Source organism: Mauremys mutica, chromosome 7 (assembly GCF_020497125.1).
Source record: "Mauremys mutica isolate MM-2020 ecotype Southern chromosome 7, ASM2049712v1, whole genome shotgun sequence".
In the NCBI taxonomy this organism is placed as follows: Eukaryota; Metazoa; Chordata; order Testudines; family Geoemydidae; genus Mauremys; species Mauremys mutica.
The window spans coordinates 21,707,162-21,726,667 of record NC_059078.1 but is presented as its reverse complement, the minus strand read 5'-3'; the positions used below and the strand labels follow the sequence as shown (position 1 = coordinate 21,726,667).

Here is a 19,506-nt window from a genome sequence, read left to right as displayed (position 1 = left end):
CCCTTCCGTTGCCTCTTATCCACAGAACATGCATTGAACTCTTACCATTCATAGCTAAGGGCTTGTCTACATTAAAAACACTATAGTGGCACAGCTGGGCCACTGTAGCGCTTCAGTGTAGACAGGAGGGGTTCTCCCATTGGCATAGGAAATCCATCTCCCCACTCAGGAGCTTGGATTTTTCACAGCCCTGGCTGATTTAGTTAATCCAGCCTAATTTTCTAGTGTGGGCCAGCCCTATGATTATGTAGGAATAGTCTCTCTGAAGCACCATCTATTGCTTTGTCCCATCAAGACATCTGTGAAGTTGGAACTGCTGGTTGTCCCATGTTGTGCTCTCCAGAAGGTGGAGACAGGGACTTCTCCTACTCCACCTTCTCTGGAATATGTCCAGGCATGGGTGTGGCTCAGGATTGCACTGTTTTATGGGTTTGTTCTAGTTTGCTGGCTGCTGGGACCCCCTTGTTGATATCTCTCTGCCTTCCTGGGGTGAGGGGGTTAATTATATTCAGCTTTGGGGTTAGGGGAATGCTTCAGAGCTGCCACTCCTCAAAACTAACTGCCCCTGAATGTGGAGGCACAGCCAGTAGACAGCTGTGTGACCTGTGCCCCGGGTTATATGTTCCTAGCCAAAGGTGAGGTGCATCCCATCACACAAGTCTCTCTGCTTCCCTGTGCTGCACAGACGCTGAACTGCGTGAACCCTGAGAATGAGAATGCCCCCGAGATTCCCGTCAAGGTTCTGAATTGTGACACCATCACACAGGTGAAGGAGAAGCTGCTAGATGCCGTCTACAAGGGCGTGCCCTACTCCCAGAGACCCAAGGCAGGAGACATGGACCTGGGTGAGATTAAGAGACAGAGGCATTGGCCATATGGGTAGGACAGATGGAGCATCAATGTCGACTAGAAGATCCTGATGTGAGGGGCCACAAGCTAGTCTGAGTGTTTCCATAGAAGGTGGAGGCAGAGCACCTAATGCAGGTGTCTTGTAGAACACATGGCCCAGAGGGACCATTACATTTGATCCTGTCTTAATCCACCACTGCGTAACAATGGGGAACATGTATCCAGTAGCTACGGGCTAGCTGTTCAGTATGCAGGGTACACACAGCAGTGTGTATGATGGGAACAGCTTGGTGTTAAATGCTCCACACTGGCATGCAGGAAACCTGACTACAATTCCCAGGCCTGGACTCCTACCCTCCGGGCTGCCCAGGACAGGCCGTGTAGCAGAGATTATGTTTTTGGACCCCCGAGAGGGTGGGAGAGCCACACATCTCCCAACAGTGACCCTGGGGAATGGTTAGAAAGGAGCATTGACTGGTGCTCCAAAGCAGGGGAGGAACCATTCGGTCCGTTTGGCTGGGGTTCTGGTGCTAGTGGCTTTGACCTCAGAGCAACAACTGCAAACTATGGAGGGATCCTCACGGTGACAACAAAGATGGGAGGAACCTGGGAATAAAACTGTGTGTTGTAACAACTGGAGGGCGGTGGGTTGGGGACATCTCTGGGTTGGTTTGTGATCTGCATTCCTGGCAGTGGGTTGAGACTACAGCAGAGGAGACCAGAAATGGTGACTCATCCCGTTCCCAGCCAGGAGCTAAAGTTAGCTCAGTGATGCCAGGCCCAAACTGATGCCCAGTCTCTTCACTTGGGTGCTTAGAAATTGCTTTTACCCAGCGTCACGCCCAGTGCATTAGATACTCAGTAGAGGGAGAAACTTCCTACCCGTTTGTTCCAGGGCTCTGGAGGCCTGGCTCCTTCTCTCTCCCTCTTCCCTTCCCATTCGTTTTGTGTCCCATCTAGAGTGCCACTAACTCCCTGCCTTTCTCTTTCATCGGTGCAGAGTGGCGGCAGGGCAGGATGGCCCGAATCATTCTGCAGGATGAAGACGTGACCACAAAGATAGATAATGACTGGAAAAGGCTCAACACCCTCGCCCACTACCAGGTCGGGTCACCCCCGGGGGCAAACCACTGGGGCAGGGCAGTGGGCAGTTGCCAGCTGTCAAGGAACTTGGCCTAGCCTGGGTACCTGGAGGTTTAAGACTCTTCTCTAGCATGTTGTGGGAACTGGGTTTGGCTGCTAATCCACATCCCTCACTTCTAGTGCTGCAGGGAGACCAGGCCAGAGGGCCTAATAGCCACTGCTCTGGGCTGGCATCTGGAGACGTAGGTTCACTGCCCAGTGTTTCGGTCTCTGGTGCTGGCGGGCAACATCTGTGAGCCTCACAGAGTGGAGATGAAGCTGCTCATCTCCCTGCCCAGCAAACCCACCGGCGAGAGAGGGAACAGCATCTATTGGTTCTGATGAGCATCCCGTTTAGTGCTTCCGAGATGGAGGGATAGGACTGCAACCGGAGGCCTTCACGGGGTGTGTGTAACGGGATAGGAGATTGTTTCAGGGCTGCATCAAGGCTTTGGGGAACCCTCTCCTTTCCCAAGTGTCAGGGAAGGGCCAGATCAGGGACCTGTCTTATCTGAATTTCAAGGCAGCTGTTGGGATTCCCATTGAAACCACTTAGATCCAAGATCTTGCTATCCCCAGAGGCTCTGTTGTGTGGAGTCGGTGGAGAAGGGTGGTTCTGGTTTGCATTAGCTGGTGATTGGTGCTCTAGAGGTGCAGTGCAGGGGGAAGGGGCACAGGGTATCCTGTGTCATTAGTGGACCCTGAATGCTACTGGTTTCTCACTGCTGCAGTGGCATTCCCCTTGCTGTGCAGAACCTCTCTGTGCATCTCCATGAGTCACATTCTGGTCACACTGCTCTGCCTTTAGGTGACTGACGGCTCCTCTGTGGCACTGGTGCCCAAGCAGAACTCGGCATACAACATCTCCAACTCTTCCACCTTCACCAAGTCACTGAGCAGATACGGTGAGTGTGGAGGAAATCCCACAGCCTGCTCTCTGGAGCCAATGGGAACAGCCCTTCTGGACGGGCCAGGGACGAGGGTGTGTACGCAAAGCACAGAACAGAAAAGGAGGCAGACTACAGCATGCATGATGTATTGAAACAAGCACCACCAAACTTCCCAGCTCTCTTGTGCCCTCCCATTCACTTTGGGCTCCATCCAGACTATAAGCACAGCCTCTGGTAACCACGTGCCCTCCTCCTTTACTGGTCCAACGTGGTGCACAGGGGCAAACAGGGAGAGCTGCTAAAGGATCTCCCTTCCTAGACAGCGAACACACAGGTTGCAAATTCAGATAGGCACAGGGACATCCGAGCCAAGGAAGGTTTGTGTAAGTGAATTTCAGGTGCACAAGAGGTGCTGCATTGGCAGCTTGTAGCCTGAAGTCCTTTGTGCACCCCAGAACAGGTACAGTACAAGGAGCAGCAGAGCAACGTCGCTCACACTGTCCTGCCACTGTGCCTCCACCCTGGTTGGAAGGGACCGTTCTGTCTGCTAAGACTAAAGCAAGGACCCACATTGTGGGTGTGGTTGTGCTGTGGACACCTGTCTGCAGGCGAAGGGAAGGGAGGTGGAGAGGAAGCAGACAAGGATTAGGGTTTCAGTACAGGAGGGAAGGGAGGTTCCCATTATGTTTGGTTTTCCCACAGAGAGCATGCTCCGGACAGCCAGCAGCCCCGACAGTCTACGTTCACGGACCCCCATGATCACGCCTGACCTGGAGAGTGGTACCAAGCTTTGGCACCTAGTGAAGAATCACGACCACATGGACCAGCGGGAGGGAGACCGGGGCAGCAAGATGGTGTCCGAGATCTATCTGACCCGTCTGCTGGCCACCAAGGTACAGCACCGGGAAGCAAGGCTACCTGGTTGCATTCAAAGTGGGAGGGGAGGTGGGAGATGAGGGTGCTGACTGGGAACCATTCCTGGGATCCCCTGGATTGTGCCAGCCAGCCAGCTTCCTGGCCTGGTTAGAGTACAGGTCAAATATAGATAATTCTAGCTAAATGCCTTTAATATCTCTTATGGGCAGGGAGCAGTCTGGAATCAGGTTCATGCAGGTACCGCGACCCACCCTTTCTCTGATCTCCCAGCAGCGTGGCCCCAGAAGTTTGTCCCTCCCACCGCTACAGCTGCATCAAGCAGGGTTCAAAATGTGCCCCATCTGTCCTGTTGCCTGTGTTCCACCAGGTGGCTCTGCCCCTCCCCTGTTGCTCCATAGTCCACCAGATAACCCTGCCCTGCTATCTTCAGACTCAACCCCCACCAGTGCCAAGGTCCACCATAGGGCTCAACCCCCATTCCTGCTGTCTCTTCACCTAACCAAGCACTTGCAGCACTGATTACATCTGGCGAAGGAAATAGCTGCAAAGCCCAGTTTTGCTGCCAGGCTGTTGAAGAAGCAAAGCTTCCGCCCATCCTGCAGTTGCTGCAAACACTGATTTTCCCCAGTGCTCGTTGTTCGGGTGGTGAGAGATGTTATCATTTTACCAGTTCTTTGCATTTGCAAAAGAGGGGCTGGGATAGCTTAGGACACAAATGCCCTAAATTCTGCCATTGCCACATGTACGGTTAATTGCAGGAGCTGAGATACACATGCTATAAGGTATTCCTTCTCCTCCAAACCAAGCCCCACCATCAACTGTAGCAGTCGGCTGTGGACTTTAACTCCTTCACTGCTGACCTGCACTGCTGTTATATTTCCAGTGGCACTCTGTGGAGCTCAGTGGCATGGTAGAACAAACCTGGAACATTGAGAAGCAAATCAAATGTCTTCTGCCCACGCAGAGCTAATGTAGTCAATAACACAGCAGGTGCATTCTATCTGGGATGGACCTGGTGCATTTGGCCGCAAATCAGAGACATCAGGGGAAGGGACCATGTCTTATTTCTTTGTATGGTGCCTAGCTCTGTTCCACCTTCAGCCTGGGTACCTGGAGGTTTAAGACTCTTCTCTAGCACCTTCAAACCGCGAACTCGGAAAGAGCGGGATATCCGCTTAAAGCAGCTCCTGATGGAAGCGTCGCTTCAGCCCCCGGCACCGTCCGCGCCAGCACCGCGAGCTTCCTCGGTGCAGAGCGCACCGGCGGCACCAAGCCGCGCAGGCACCGCGGCCCCACAGCCTCAGAAGGCGGCTACGAAGACCCGGCACCGCTCGCTCTCGCCTTCAAAAAGACATAAGCTGGCGAAGGTGCTTGCTAAGGCCCACGCTGAGGACTCGGCGAAAACGATTGCGCCACCTGCGGGCCCCGCGGTGGCCGTGCACAAGTCATGCACCGGGCCTTTGACTCCGGCGCCGCAAGGCCCGTCGAGTCCGGCGCCGCCACGCTCCCCGGTACCGACCGTGGTTGAGCCCCGGCTGCCGTCGACGCCGGAGACATTCTCTTCGGCGCGTGAGCTGATTCAGCTCATAGAGGCACCGAGCCTCCGGCCCCCGGCACCGCCGGTGCGGGCTGTCGTGTCGGCGGGAAAGCCGGCCAGAATGACCCGGCCGCCCTCTCTGGACAGACGACATGGACGGCACACCCGGTCCCGGTCACGTTCCCGGTCCCATGGCAGATCTCCGTCCCGTCGCTCGCGATCTCGGCACCGCTCGCCATCGCGGTACCGATCGCCGTCGAGACGTCGGTCGCAGTCCCGGTACCGCTCGTCATCGCGGTACCGGTCGCACTCCCGGCGTCGCACCAGGTCCAGGTCGCCATCGCGTCGGCACCGGTCGAGCTCCCGGCACCGTGACGGACGTCGCTCCCGGTCGCCATCCCGGTACCGAGCGGACCAGCATCGATCTTCGCTGCCATCCGGGGACAGACTGCCTTATTCGGCGGCGCACTCCGTCAGCGCCTCGGCACCTCCATGGCCATCCCGCCCCACGTCGGTCGCTTCCGGGAAGGCTACGGCCACCTGCCGCCCACCCCACAGGGCCATCCTCAAGGGGCACAGCCGTGGGGCTTCTGGGTTCCCTGGGCCCAGTATGAGGCTCAGGGGGTGCCATTCCCCCCGAGAGCCCCGGCGTCCGAGCGCAGGGTACCAGAGGCGACAATCAGCCGACCGGCCCCTTCGCCACCAGGCGCGGGTTCCATGCCGCCTGAACCCCAGGGGCACGCGCAGCCCGACCCTCCTGACGAGCAGGCAGCGGACCCTTTGTCGGAGGCGGTCATCCAGGGCTTATCCTCCTCGTCCTCACCTGACGAAGCGGTGGCCGGAGCGTCGACCAAGGAGCCTCCGCCCATAGACTTGAAGGCGCACCAGGACCTACTTCGCCGCGTGGCGACGGCTATGGCTCTCCCGGTGGCGGAGGTCCAGGAGGACGAGGACCCCATAACGAATGTCGTTGGGGCGGAGGTTCCAGTGCACGTCGCATTGCCATTCGTGCGGACGATTCAAAAGAACGCCACCACACTCTGGCAGACGCCTGCGTCCGTCCCTCCTACGGCCCGTGGGGTTGAGCGCAAATACTCTGTCCCTCCCACGGGCTATGAGTATCTATATACTCACCCGACCCCGGACTCGTTGGTCGTGCAGTCGGTCAACGACAGGGAGAGGCACAGTCAACCTGCCCCTGCGCCCAAATCGAAGGATGCGCGGCGTATGGACCTGCTAGGCCGCAAGGTCTATTCTGCTGGCGGACTGCAGATGCGTATCGCCAAGCAGATGGTCCTCCTCGCCAGGTACGTCTTCGACATCATGGCGTCCCTGGCGAAATTTACGGAGCTCCTGCCAACAGCCTCCCGCCAAGAGTTCGCGGCGATGTTGGACGAGGGAAGGCGATCATCTAGGTCCTCCATCACGCCCGCCCTCGACGCTGTGGACTCCGGAGCTCGGACCTTAGCCTCCGGCGTGACGATGCGGCGCATCGCCTGGCTGCAGTACTCTACCCTGCCGCCGGAGGTCCAATACACACTGCAGGACCTGCCATTTGACGGGCAGGGTCTCTTCTCCGAAAAGACGGATTCCCGGATCCAGACCCTAAAGGACGGTCGCGTTGCCATCCGCACCCTAGGGATGCACACGCCGGCAACTCAGCGCAGGTCCTTCCGGCAGCAACCCTCCCGGCCCTTCTACCAGCAACGCTATCGGCCGTACAATAGCCGGCGACCGACCACAAACCGCCGTCGTCCTTCCGGCAATAGGCGTACCCAGGGCCAGGCCTCTTCCAAGGCCCCTCAGGGGGCCAAGCAGGCCTTTTGATGGGACGCTCGAGGACGGCCCATCACTCTCCCTACCGGATCCTTCCCCTTTATTTTACAACCGCCTCTCCCATTTCTTTTCGGCGTGGTCCCAGTTAACAACGGACAACTGGGTGCTTCAAACAATCCAGTCGGGATACCGCCTTCAGTTTGTTTCACCCCCCCCCTTCCCACCCACCCTACCTGTCCCTCTTCAGGGACCCCTCTCACGAGCAATTCCTCCTACAAGAGGTCCAGACTCTGTTGAGCGTGGGTGCCATAGAGGCAGTGCCTCAAGACAGGCGGGGCAGGGGATTCCCGTTATTTTCTCATCCCCAAAGCGAAAGGAGGGCTACGTCCTATCCTGGACCTTCGCGAGCTGAACAAGTACCTGCTCAAGCCCAAGTTTCGCATGGTCACCCTGGGGACCATCATTCCCTCTCTGGATCCGGGAGACTGGTTTGCCGCCCTCGACATGAAGGACGCGTACTTCCATGTCGCGATCTACCCTCCCCATCGACGTTACCTACGTTTCGTGGTGAACAACGCACACTACCAGTTCGCAGTGTTGCCATTCGGCCTATCCACCGCACCGAGGGTGTTTACCAAGTGCATGGCAGTGGTTGCCGCAGCCCTCCGCTGTCGTCGGATACATGTCTACCCGTATCTCGACGACTGGCTAGTTCGCGGACAGTCTCGACAACTGGTGATGGGCCAGTTGACAGACATACTGTCCCTCTTCCGACGGCTCAGTCTTCTCATCAACACCGAGAAGTCCACCTTGATCCCGTCGCAGCGGGTAGAGTTCATTGGAGCGGTCCTCGACTCCTCGCTGGCCCGGGCTTGCCTACCGCGATCTCGACATCAGACGATGGTCTCCCTCATCCGGGGCCTCGTCTCCTTCCCGACCACGACGGTGCGCTCATGTCTCCGCCTCCTGGGCCACATGGCATCATGCACGTACGTCACCGCGTACGCGCGGCTTCATCTCCGCCCATTCCAGACTTGGCTCGCGTCGGTGTACCGGCCGCATCGAGATCCCATCGATATGGTGGTCACAGTCTCCAGGCCAACACTCGAGTCCCTCACATGGTGGCTGGACCCGGAGATTGTCTGTGCGGGTGTTCCGTTCCATCCTCCTCGCCCGTCCGCCACTCTGACCACGGATGCCTCGGTGCTCGGTTGGGGAGCTCACCTGGGCGATCTTCACACCCAAGGCCTGTGGTCGCCCCAGGAGCTCGCTCTGCACATCAATGTCCGCGAGCTGCGAGCGATCCGTCTGGCTTGTCGCACCTTCTGCACCCACCTGCAAGGCCACTGTGTGACAGTGTTCACGGACAATACATCAGCAATGTTCTACGTGAACAAGCAGGGCGGAGCCCGCTCTTCCCTCCTCTGCAAGGAAGCGATGCTCCTGTGGGACTTCTGCGTGACCCACTCCATTCACCTAGAAGCGTCCTTTCTTCCGGGAGTGCAGAACACGCTGGCCGACCATCTCAGCAGGTCTTTCTTCTCCCACGAGTGGTCTCTCCGTCCCGACGTCGTGCTCACAATCTTCCGCAGGTGGGGGTTTCCCCAAGTAGACCTATTCGCATCCAAGGCGAACAGGAAGTGCCACCGGTTCTGCTCGTTCCATTCCAGACCCGCCCTCCTTCCCCACTGTCGGAGTAGCCGGCAAGAAGGAACTGAGGAGCGGACGGGCCGGCTGAGGTATATAACAGGCGCCATAGCGGCGCCACTCCAGGGGGCGCCAGCCGGCCCGCCGGAGTTGCTAGGGTAAAAAAGTTCCGAGATGCCGTGTACGCGCGGCGCGCACACCTGACTGGAATGGATAGGAGCAACACATCTCGAAGAACAACAGTTACTACGGTGAGTAACCGTCTTTTTTGAGGTGCTCAGTGAAGAAATAACGATGATGTACTTCCTACATTTGGCATCAGGGCAAGTACATTTTACCTGAGCATGCTCAAAACCTTCTGCAGCACAGCAGCTGCTGTATGTCTGAGACTGACATAGAAAGGAAGGGGAGGCTACGGCACTGAATCAGGACTCAGGAGCTCCAGGTTCACTTAGCACTTATGTGTCTGTGTTCCACATCTATATAATGGGGATAATAGTTCTCCAGCTCGTAGGGGAGCTCAGAGTAAATTCATTAATGTTGGTGAAGGACTCAGACACCCTAATGGGAGTCACTTGGTCTATATGGTATTTTTCATTTGATTAGTTAACTCCAAGTAGTTCCTGTCAGTTGGGTTTCCAAGTTGAGCTCTGCTCACCAGGGGTTAAAAGCCACGTCCACGTCTGTCTTTGGAATCCAGTAACCAAACAATACAGCGCCATAAAAAAATGAATCATCCAAATGGGTTTCCTTCATTATTCAGACAGGGCAGTGGAGGGACTATGCCATGCTGTAAAGCAGCACAATATATTTATCTTTCGGGGTGGACATGTAGTGGCTCGAGTTATGATGCCAGACAACACCCCAGAATTTCTGACACAGGCTTGTGAGATCTTTTTGTCACCACAGAGTATTCTCCCCATTAAGGACCAGTGTGGTTCCACTGATTTCCTTGATACCTCCTTTGGCTTCGGTCCTCCTCCCCACAGCCCCGTCTCGGATGATGGCCCGTTACTGGTGATAGCAGTGATGTTAATATCTGAAATTGATGGCTAGCCCCATTGCTTTCTCCTTTCTTCCAATGCCTGACTTTCTGGGCAGCCACTCTTCCTTTCTCATCTCCAGGGCACCTTGCAGAAGTTCGTCGATGACCTGTTTGAGACCATCTTCAGCACGGCACACCGCGGGAGCGCCCTGCCCCTGGCCATCAAGTACATGTTCGACTTTCTGGACGAACAAGCCGACAAACATCAGATCAACGATTATGACGTCAGGCACACCTGGAAGAGTAACTGGTAATTGGGCAGGTGCCAGGGGAGGGAGAGGTGTCAGCCGTTTCCATTTGTATTATCCCAGCTAATGAATGTCTCCAAGCTTCTGAGGTGAAATTTGGTTATGCCAACCTCAGCCAGGGCAGATTAACGCTAAAAGTGACCTGGCACCTAAGCCTACTTGTATACCAGTATTGCTTGGGGTGGGTGAGTGCCAGGCACATTCTGCTATAACAAGTAGTCCCAGCCATGCCACCCTTCCCATAAACGTCATATCCTGAAGTACTAGGTGCTCCATGATTGAAGTATGACTGGGCTGTGCAGTTAAATGCCCAGCTCACCTGGAGATTCCTGGGATGTGGGCCACTAGCTCCCTAGGCACCTTTGCAAACCCCAGGCTATATTTTCGTACCACCTGTCCTACCAGTGTTTGTGATGTGCACTCCAGCCCGCCACATAGCCAAGCATGTCGTAATGAAGGTAGTGTAATACCACACATGCATCCTCCCTAGCCGAGCCTGAAGAGCTGACCCATCAGGCTTGCTAATCACTTCCAGGAAAGGGGGGCAGGTGCTGATGAGATCTCCGTGAGCAATGTGATGGGGCTAGCACTCCAACGTGTATAGGCTTCACTTCTCCACAGTTCCCCCCTCGCCTGGCAGTCCTCTTTTCTGCTGCCTCGCTGATTTCATCTCTCTGATCTCCTTGCTGCTACTGGCAATGAGTACATACGTTCCCATGTCTGGCATTTGTTAAATGGCAGCCAAATTGCTTTTGTATAGTTCAGTAACTGTCGGCAATTAGCAGGGCAGGAAAAGAAACATTTTTAAATGGAGATATGAGAGTGCAGAAGCGCTCGGAACTGATTTATAACTCTGCTTTCTATATTAAAGGAAGGAAGGAGTTGGTGGTGGGAGGGAGCCCAGTTCCACAGGGCCTGGGATGCAGGCTCCTGCATACTAATGTTCACGCTTATCTCTGGGCGCTAATTCGATGTGTGGAGCTGATTTCTTGAGGCCGCTCCCTTCACGGATTGAAATATGTATGTGCATCCGGCACCTTCATTATAAGAGTCCCGGGGAGCCCAGCATTTGGCATCTTAGACAGAAGCATTGTTGATGACACAGGGAAGCTTAGGAGGGGTTCTCAGGAGCTTTATACCAGGGATCGATCTCTGAGGACCTTCTAATGAGAGTTAGATGCTACTGAGAGGAGGTGAAAGAAGGATAGAATAGAAGAGGGGCATGCATATGTGCTGTGAACAGGCACATGGTCTGTCACTAGCCAGGATTCCCCTCTTGTGCTGTGAGCCCATCTGATTAATAGATTTATCATCTCAGTATCTGATGTAGCCTACGTTTTCCTCAGATAATAAATGCCCTAGTGAGTCCCTTAAAGAGCCCAACAATTCTCCTCCCATATGAGCCTGTCTGGGACCTCTGTAAAGTTCCCCAAGGGGTTTTAGAAAGGATCAGCCGAGGGGGGAAGAAGATGTTGCACAATTTGTCATAAGCCATAGGCTCTGGGCATAAGCAAAGGCTGTTCCATGGGAATGGAACCCGCTCCTATGGAATGGGAGCAGACAGCTGAGCCGGTCCTAGGAACCAAGGCAGTAGCAGTGTTCGGAGGGGTTAAACGGGACTCTTGAGGTTTTGATCAATGGGCTTTGGAAGCTTTGGTTTTCTGATAAGGTAGGATTTGGGGTTATGAGCGTGTGTGAGGAAAGGGGAGGGGAAGGACACCCAGAGGACTTGGAATGGAGACGACTCATTTGGGAGGTGGCAGTTGGACAGGAGAGAGAGGAAGAATACTGTGATGGCCTTCCTTTAAGATCCTTGAAGACCCCATTGTGGCCGTGGGCCAGCAGGGAACTATTCCAAAGCAAAGTCTCTCCGAGACCCCTGTGCCATACAAAATCTTTAGGAGCCCCTGCAGTGTTGATGCTACTTCAGAGGGAATGCATTAAAAACACCATTCACTGACGTAAATTCCAGGGACACCCTCCCTAGGCCTTGGATACGTGAGGTTTATAGATTGTCCTCCACCAGCACCCATGCCCCAGATAGCTACAGTAACCCAAGGGAGGGGAAAACCCCAAAAGTAGAGTGAATGCCCACATCTGTAGACTCCAGGAGGGGAGTATCTGGGAACCATCAGCGCCTGCTGTCATTGGCTTCCTCTTCTCCTGTGTGACTCGGCCTACGAGGAATACTAAAGTTGAGTCTACGTGATGCTAGACCTTTGCTGGGTCCCATCTTAGAATCACAGAAATGTAGGGCTGGAAGGGACCTTGAGAGGTCATCCATAGAACCCTGCATGGATACAAAATTTGTATCCGCATCTGATCTGCAAACGTGGTCCGTGGATGTAAAGCAGATATCCACAGATTTGCAGGGCTCTAGTCATCAAGTCCAGCCCCCTGTGCTGAGGCTGGCCAAGTATACGTAGACCATCCCTGACAGGTTTTTGTCTAGCCCTTTCTTAAAAACCTACAATGGCAGGGATTCCAGAACCTCCCTTGGAAGCTTACCTCAGAGCTTGATTACCTTTATAGCTAGAACATTTTGCCTAATATCTAACTTAAATCTCCCTTGCTGCAGATTAAGCCCAATACTACTTGTCCTGTGTTCATTGGACATGGAGAACAATTGATCCCTGTTCTCTTTATAACAGCCCTTAACATATTTTTGAAGAGTGTTTTCAGGTCCCCCCATAATCTTTTCCCAAGACTAAACATGTCCAGTTTTTTAACCTTTCCTCATAGGTTAGGTTTTCTAAATCGTCTATCATTTTTGTTGCTCCCTCCAATTTGTCCACATCTTTTGTAAAGAGTGGTGCCCAAAACTGGACATAGTGCACCAGCTGAGGCCTCACCGGTGCCAAAGAAAATGGGACAGTTCCCTCCCGTGTCTTCCGTACAACACTTCAGGTCGACATCCTCATGTTACAGGCACGTGGTCACAGCTGTGTCCTCTTTGTGTGGTGCTGCATCTATTCAGTAATGCCTGGGCTTTTATGAGGGGTAGGGCATTGCAATTCCTGGTTCCATGCTCACAAACCCCACTGGGGTGAAGTGTCTATGACCAAAGCTGTGCGGTGAAGTGGCAGCTGCAGGATAGGAGCTGATTTATTCCTAACCAGCACCGCTACTGGATCAGACAGAGGCAGGCTGTAGTGATTAGGGAATCTTTCCTAGCACCTACAACCGTCATTTGACAGCAAACTGATGCAGGGTCCCCAAAGCATCCTCAAGTCCCGATCACCTCTGCCCTCTTTGAAATTGCTGACAAAGTCGAGAAGTTCCTCCCCCGAGGCCTCTCTCTTACTGTGCCCAGTGGATAGAAATGACCATATTCAGGATAAGCTTGAGGGTGTGATAGCCCAGGTGTCCAGGGTGCCATTGGGGCGGTAGGTGAATGAATGTTTTCCCCAAATTGCTTATCTTTTTAGGGGTTGGGGGAGAAGACTGACAAATTCAGGAAGCTGCTGGGGCTCTGTCTGCACTAGCTCCTGTCTGGGGTCTTGTTTCCTGCAGTGACCAACTCTGTTCTTTCTTTCTTCAGTCTACCTCTGCGTTTTTGGGTGAATGTGATTAAGAACCCCCAGTTTGTGTTTGACATTCACAAGAACAGTATTACTGATGCTTGCCTATCCGTGGTGGCTCAGACATTCATGGACTCCTGCTCAACTTCTGAGCACAAGCTAGGGAAAGACTCTCCCTCCAACAAACTACTGTATGCCAAGGACATCCCCAACTATAAGAGCTGGGTAGAAAGGTGAGTGACCTCAGCATGCTTCCTCCGTGCTGTATATACATGATGTCTGCAATATGCATATGGGGGAATTACAGACCTCATAGTCCTCATTGTGCATGGACTTGATTAGTGCAGTGATCCGTCTAGGTTGTTGTTCATCCTTTGAGTTCGAAGATGACCATGACATCTTTGATTGGTTTGGTTTCTGTGAACACATGAGTGGCTGATCAGGCCAATTTGAGCTTTCAACTGTCTCTGGCACACTGAACAAGAGATGCCACTATGGGTTACTTGATTAATCTTATCTTTATAAGTTTCCTCTGACAGCTCATGTGAAAGTGGTTCAGCTTTATAACATGACATCTGTACACCGTCCAGATCTCGCAGGCATACGTCAAAGTTGGCAACATGATGGCTTTGTAGACCTTCAGTTTTGTTTGGTGCCTAATGCCTCTGCACTCGGACACATTTGCACAGAGTCTGCCAAAGGCCATCCTTGCTTTGGCAATTCTGGCATTGGTTTCATCGTTGATGTGAACTGCATTTGAGAGTGTACTGCTGAGGTAGGCGAACTTGTCCACTGCCTGCAGGGTTTGGCCATTCACTGTGATAGCAGGCTCTACCGAAGGCTTTCTTGGTGCAGGCTGGTACATCACTTTTGTCGTCTTGATGTTAATTGTGAGACCAGAATTGTCACAAGGTGAAGAGAAATAGTCCATACTCTGGTACATGTCAGACTGAGATTTGAAATTCAGAGAACAGTCATCAGAAACAGAAGGTCACGAAGAGTCACTCTCTGTATCTTCATCTTTGCCTGTAGCCTCAGCAGATTGAAAAGCTTGCCATCAGTCCGGTATCTGATGCCAATCCTGGTGTCACAGTCATGAAAGGCATCTGTAAGCATGACAGAGAACATCATACTGAAGAGGGCTTGGTTAATGCAGTGATTTTTCTATAGAGAATCCTTCACAGGTGGATGGCAGAAGAGTCTCGCTAACTATCTGCTGGAAGGTGGTCTTCTAGGAAGTGGAAAGTTCAGGAGGTCAGGGGCATCTACCTGCTAATGGAGCCCCTTAGTGCCTTGTTTTGGGATTGGCATTTGGAGGCAGCCATTTATGATTGTTTATAGGGGAGCTGGTAGTGACGTCTGTTTTGAGATTGCCTAATATTTTCTATTGTAAGAGATTCTTGTGATCTTTGTCAAAAGCTCTAACCTCCGTCGTTTGCAGCAGGCCTTTGAAATTCATCAAGGAGAAAGCCCTTGGGCTAGAGAAGTGCCTCTTCTTTGTTCCATGAAAATCCACTCAGGTTTTGCTGAGATACAAAGTGTTGAAAATTGCCATTTCTCCTCTCTCATGTCTGCTCGTCAGGAAAAGTTTGGGAGCCTTCTAAAATAATAATGGAACATGAACATTCTAAGGCAGAGCCCAGGCCACTGTCAAAGCAGCAGCAGCTGTTGCCACTACACTGGGAATTCCCAGGTGCTGCCAGAGCAGCTATAGCAGGGATAAGGGGGGGAGAACCAGGCCAGGACCCCCCGAACTATCCTTCAACCCAGCACCTTGCACAGTAGCCCATCCCTCATTCTGGTATAATAGCCTTCTCCTGTCATTAGCTGATGTAGCAGGTCCTGTGACTCAAGTGGTAGATGGATGTGCTGCAATGCTGAAATTTCCTGGTTCAAACCCTGCTTGCGATGTATAGTTGGGTGTTGTAACAGTCAAACATAATCGATTTTTTTAACCTTTGTCTTTTCAAAGAAAACCTAGGAAATTACATACAAAAATACATAAAGTTATTTAGGGTGCAAAGCTGAACACTCGAAAGTTAGGAAATGCCAGATTTAAAGTTGCCTGTGCAACCTTCATTCTGCCTTCATGTGGGTATGTATAATGATAGTCTTTAACTACATGATCACGTTCTGTTTCCCCCCCAGGACCCCTGTGTCATTCAGTGCATAGGATGGCTGCACAAAGGACCAAATTAAAGTTGCACAGGCAACCATAAATCTGGCATTACCTAACTTTTGACTGCTTGATTTTGCCTCCTAAATAATGTTCTTGTAATGTTTTTCCACATTAAATATTTATATAACTCCATAGGGGCATGCATGGTGCTTTGCAGGCAAATTAAAAGACAAGGATCTTAGAACCTCAGTTTGACTGAAAACTCAAGAAAAATGTCAGCAGGCCACAGCAGGTAAGAAGAGGGCAGGACTGCCCTGTGGGGAGTAGGTTCTCCTCTCTGGGCTAAGAAGTTGGATTTCCCACCTCTCATCTGTGGTGGGGCTTTGTTGCATAACTGCAGTTTTTTTCTTTGGAGGATTATCACTGCAAAGCTTTGCAGAAGGAAGGGTTTGAATGAAGGGAGGGTGATTGACTGAACCTGGCAGTCCCAATGGAAGATCTGTCTGTTACATCCATCATCATGATACCCAGGCACAAAAAAAGGCATTTTGCCAGTTGGCCACTCCAGGGAAGAAACAGAGTTAAAAGGGTGAGCACACAGTAATGGGGGAGGAGAGAGTCACACTCAGTTTTGCTTCCAGGCTGGCTGCATCCTGAGTCACTGTTATGCAAGGTGTGGTCTCTCGGCTTGTAGGCATCCAGCTGGAACATTAGCAATCCATGGGATGTCAGTCCATTAGAGATGTCAGTATGTGCATTGAAAAATAATTGTGGCCCCATATCCCCTGCATAAGTTTCGATCCAGAAAGATTTCTCTGCTTCCTTTTGGCTGGAGATCTTGTACTGCAGTCATGGATGCATCCATCTGCCGTGGGAGCCCGCTCGTCACGCCTCCCATCAAGGGCATTTCAGACAGCGTGGTCCAGGCAGCTGGGTTCCCAGGCAAACTCGACCCTACAGCATGCCCTGGAGGATCTTGGTGTGATTTCAGTGACCTTCAATTTAGAAGATGGCTGGAAATTGTGAGCCCCAAGATTTGGTCTTTGTGCCCTCATATTCCTGAAGTGGATGGAAAATGTTTTCTATCCTGTAAGGAAAAATCTGAGAGGAAATGGATGCAAATCCACGTCTGATGTTCTCAGCTGCACAGTGGATCCCTGGGTGCCTGCTGTAGTTGGCAATTCTCTGCTCAAACCTTTGTGCTCCACTGCTCCTTTGAGGGTGAAGAGTCAGACTCTCCAGCTCTATCAGAATCTGCGGCGTCTCCATCCTCCCCATTCCAAGTACAGCTGGAACCCCTGCTGGGCACCGCCCTGCGTAAGCATCTTAACATGCGCTCTTGGCTGCTCTCAGTACCATAGGATAGAGTGGGGCTCATGTTCATCTCCTGAAGGTGTTACGCTGCCATCTGCTCCCACACAAATACCTGACCCAGCATCGTTCCACCTCAGTGAGATTGGATTCAGCTACTGATGATGATGCTAATAATCACAGTGCCGGAATGTTGACTCTGAATTGCATTGGCGTTTCATTTCCTTGGGGTTATGAGAGATAAAGCAAGGTGGTTTGAGCATTGGCCTACTAAACCCAGGGTTGTGAGTTCAGTCCTTGAGGGAGGGATCTAGGGCAAAAATCTGTCTGGGGATTGGTCCTGCTTTGAGCAGGGGGTTGGACTAGGTGACCTCCTGAGGTCCCTTCCAACCCTGATATTCTATGATCTATGTTTGGGTGGGGTTTGCACTCAGTATTTACAGGTATTTGGAGTGGCAAGGCCTGATTGTCGAGGACAGCACTGTTTTCCAGGAGAAGCCTGTGAAGGTATTAAGAACCTGGTTGCTGAATGGACCTCAACCTGCCCTCAGAGTTTGCAACTTTACTTTCTGCCCACGCAAAAATGGAGACCGTACATTTGATCATTTTGCCCTAAAAAAAATTCAAAATATCTTTAAGGAAACAAATATTAGCATATTCCTGTGGGAAGTGTTTAAAGGCAGCCATCCTGAGCACAGTGCCTGGTAGGTTTCTGTTCTGGGAATGGCTGAGCTCCTCCCCAGGAAAGCTCACCTCAGTCCAGCCAGGCCTTGTTTTTACCTCAGGAAGTGATGTACGTGGGTGTCTCATGTGGGCACTGGGAGCCCCTGCCATTGAAGGCAGCACAGAATATACTTGTATGGTTTGTGCAAGAATGTCCCACCCCTGTGGATGACATGTGAATGCAGGAGACTGCTAAGAACATCAGATGATGCTAGGATAATGCACCTGCTATTAGTCTGGGTGCCATGGCTTTGAATCCCCTTGGGTCCAATTTATACAGTTGCCTGAATTTGCTGAGCATTCCAGTGAGCCATCTAGTCCTGTATGTCCCCCTTTTGCCCTACCCAATCAGATCAGTGGGCCATGTAGGAGTGGGTGAGACCATTGGTCCATAACCCAAGTATTCCATCTCCTATCATACCGTATTGGTCCACTGGTCCATTTAGGCTAGTATCCTTCCCCCAGCAATGGTCAAAACACTTCAGTGGAATGCTTGATTACCTGCCCTGTCAAGTTTCTGGCTAACGCTGAGTGCTGTCTGGGTGCAGGTGACGTGATGCCATGAAGCGTTGGTCGGGGTGAAGTTACATTTTCTGTTGTTGATTCTGGTAAAGCAGGGTTCTCAGCCTCAGGGTCATGACCCCATAGTGGCTGATTGAGCTGTTTTCTGACATTTCTCACATTTTCTGCAGAATCTGTTTTCACTAAAAACCCAAACGGTTTCTGACCTTTCTGTTGAGCAGTAGCCTTTCCAAGCATAACTAGCCCAGTAATACGGGCCACTGAATATACATCACCGGGGAAGGTGCAATTCATGAAATGTTCAGTACAGATGTGCACAGTATTGATGTGGATGTGAAAATATCACAAGTGTATGCACTGAATGTGAAATGCCATCTTTGGCTTTCTGTGACACAGTAAACTTCAAGAGAATCACTGCAAACAAACAAATTGTTACATATGGCAGCACCTGGGGGGCAGGGCTTTTGACTGGAATAGCAGAAAGGATTTGGGGATATTGGGTCGTGAGGGCAAAAGTGGGTAGTTTGGAAGGTCATGGAAGGGACTAGTGGGTGGTTTGAGGATGGCAGGTGGAAAATCATTGAGAGCATCTGACTTTAACTATCCCAACTGCTTCAGTGTAACAAGAAGTTAATTTAAGGGGGAGGTAGTGTGGCCTACTAGACAGAGCACTGGAATGGGCTCTAGGGGACCTGTGTTCAATTCCCTGCTCTGCCACTTGACGGCTGGGTGACGTATCCCTTCCCCTTTCTGTGCCTCAGTTACCCCAGCTATAAAATGGGGCTCCTGATACTGACCTCCTTTGTAAAGCACTTTGAGATCTATTGATGAAAAGCACCAGGTAGTACTATTACTGTGAAACAAAAGGCTCCTTGTATTCACCTTTCAGTCTGCCCCCAGGGTGTTCTCAGAGGGAGTCCCATGGAGGTCTGTCCCTCTCCCTGTTTCAGATGCACTATTCTGTTTCTCCAACCCCCGTGTAGATATTATGCAGATATTGCTAAAATGCCAGCAATCAGTGACCAGGACATGAGTGCGTACCTGGCGGAGCAGTCCCGGTTACACCTGAGCCAGTTCAACAGCATGAGTGCGCTGCACGAGATCTACTCATACATCACCAAGTACAAGGATGAGGTAAGTCAACAGGGGCTGGGGCATCTTGTTTTCAAGCAAGGGCACATCTCCCCCCCCACCCCACCCAGTTTCTGCATTCCCCCTCTTGCCACCCCAAAAAATTATCTCACAGGAAATACAGAGAGAGGAAAATTGCTGTTGGTGGCTGGATTCACCTCATTTCTGGAAGCACATCTGGATCATAGC

The 19,506-nt window shown here is 52.1% G+C and overlaps 1 protein-coding gene across 4 annotated transcripts in view; it reads left to right on the top strand.

The window, feature by feature from the left end:
• PLXNA1 (plexin A1) overlaps positions 1 to 19,506 on the top strand; it is a 290,782-nt gene that overhangs the window by 259,144 nt on the left and 12,132 nt on the right. For all 4 annotated transcript variants that reach the window (XM_045025437.1, XM_045025436.1, XM_045025438.1 and 1 more), the window contains 7 exons: positions 686 to 845; positions 1,850 to 1,953; positions 2,780 to 2,876; positions 3,564 to 3,754; positions 9,823 to 9,992; positions 13,532 to 13,744; positions 19,170 to 19,320. In XM_045025437.1, coding sequence (XP_044881372.1) covers positions 686 to 845; positions 1,850 to 1,953; positions 2,780 to 2,876; positions 3,564 to 3,754; positions 9,823 to 9,992; positions 13,532 to 13,744; positions 19,170 to 19,320 — 1,086 coding nt within the window. The remainder of the gene's footprint in view (positions 1 to 685; positions 846 to 1,849; positions 1,954 to 2,779; positions 2,877 to 3,563; positions 3,755 to 9,822; positions 9,993 to 13,531; positions 13,745 to 19,169; positions 19,321 to 19,506) is intronic.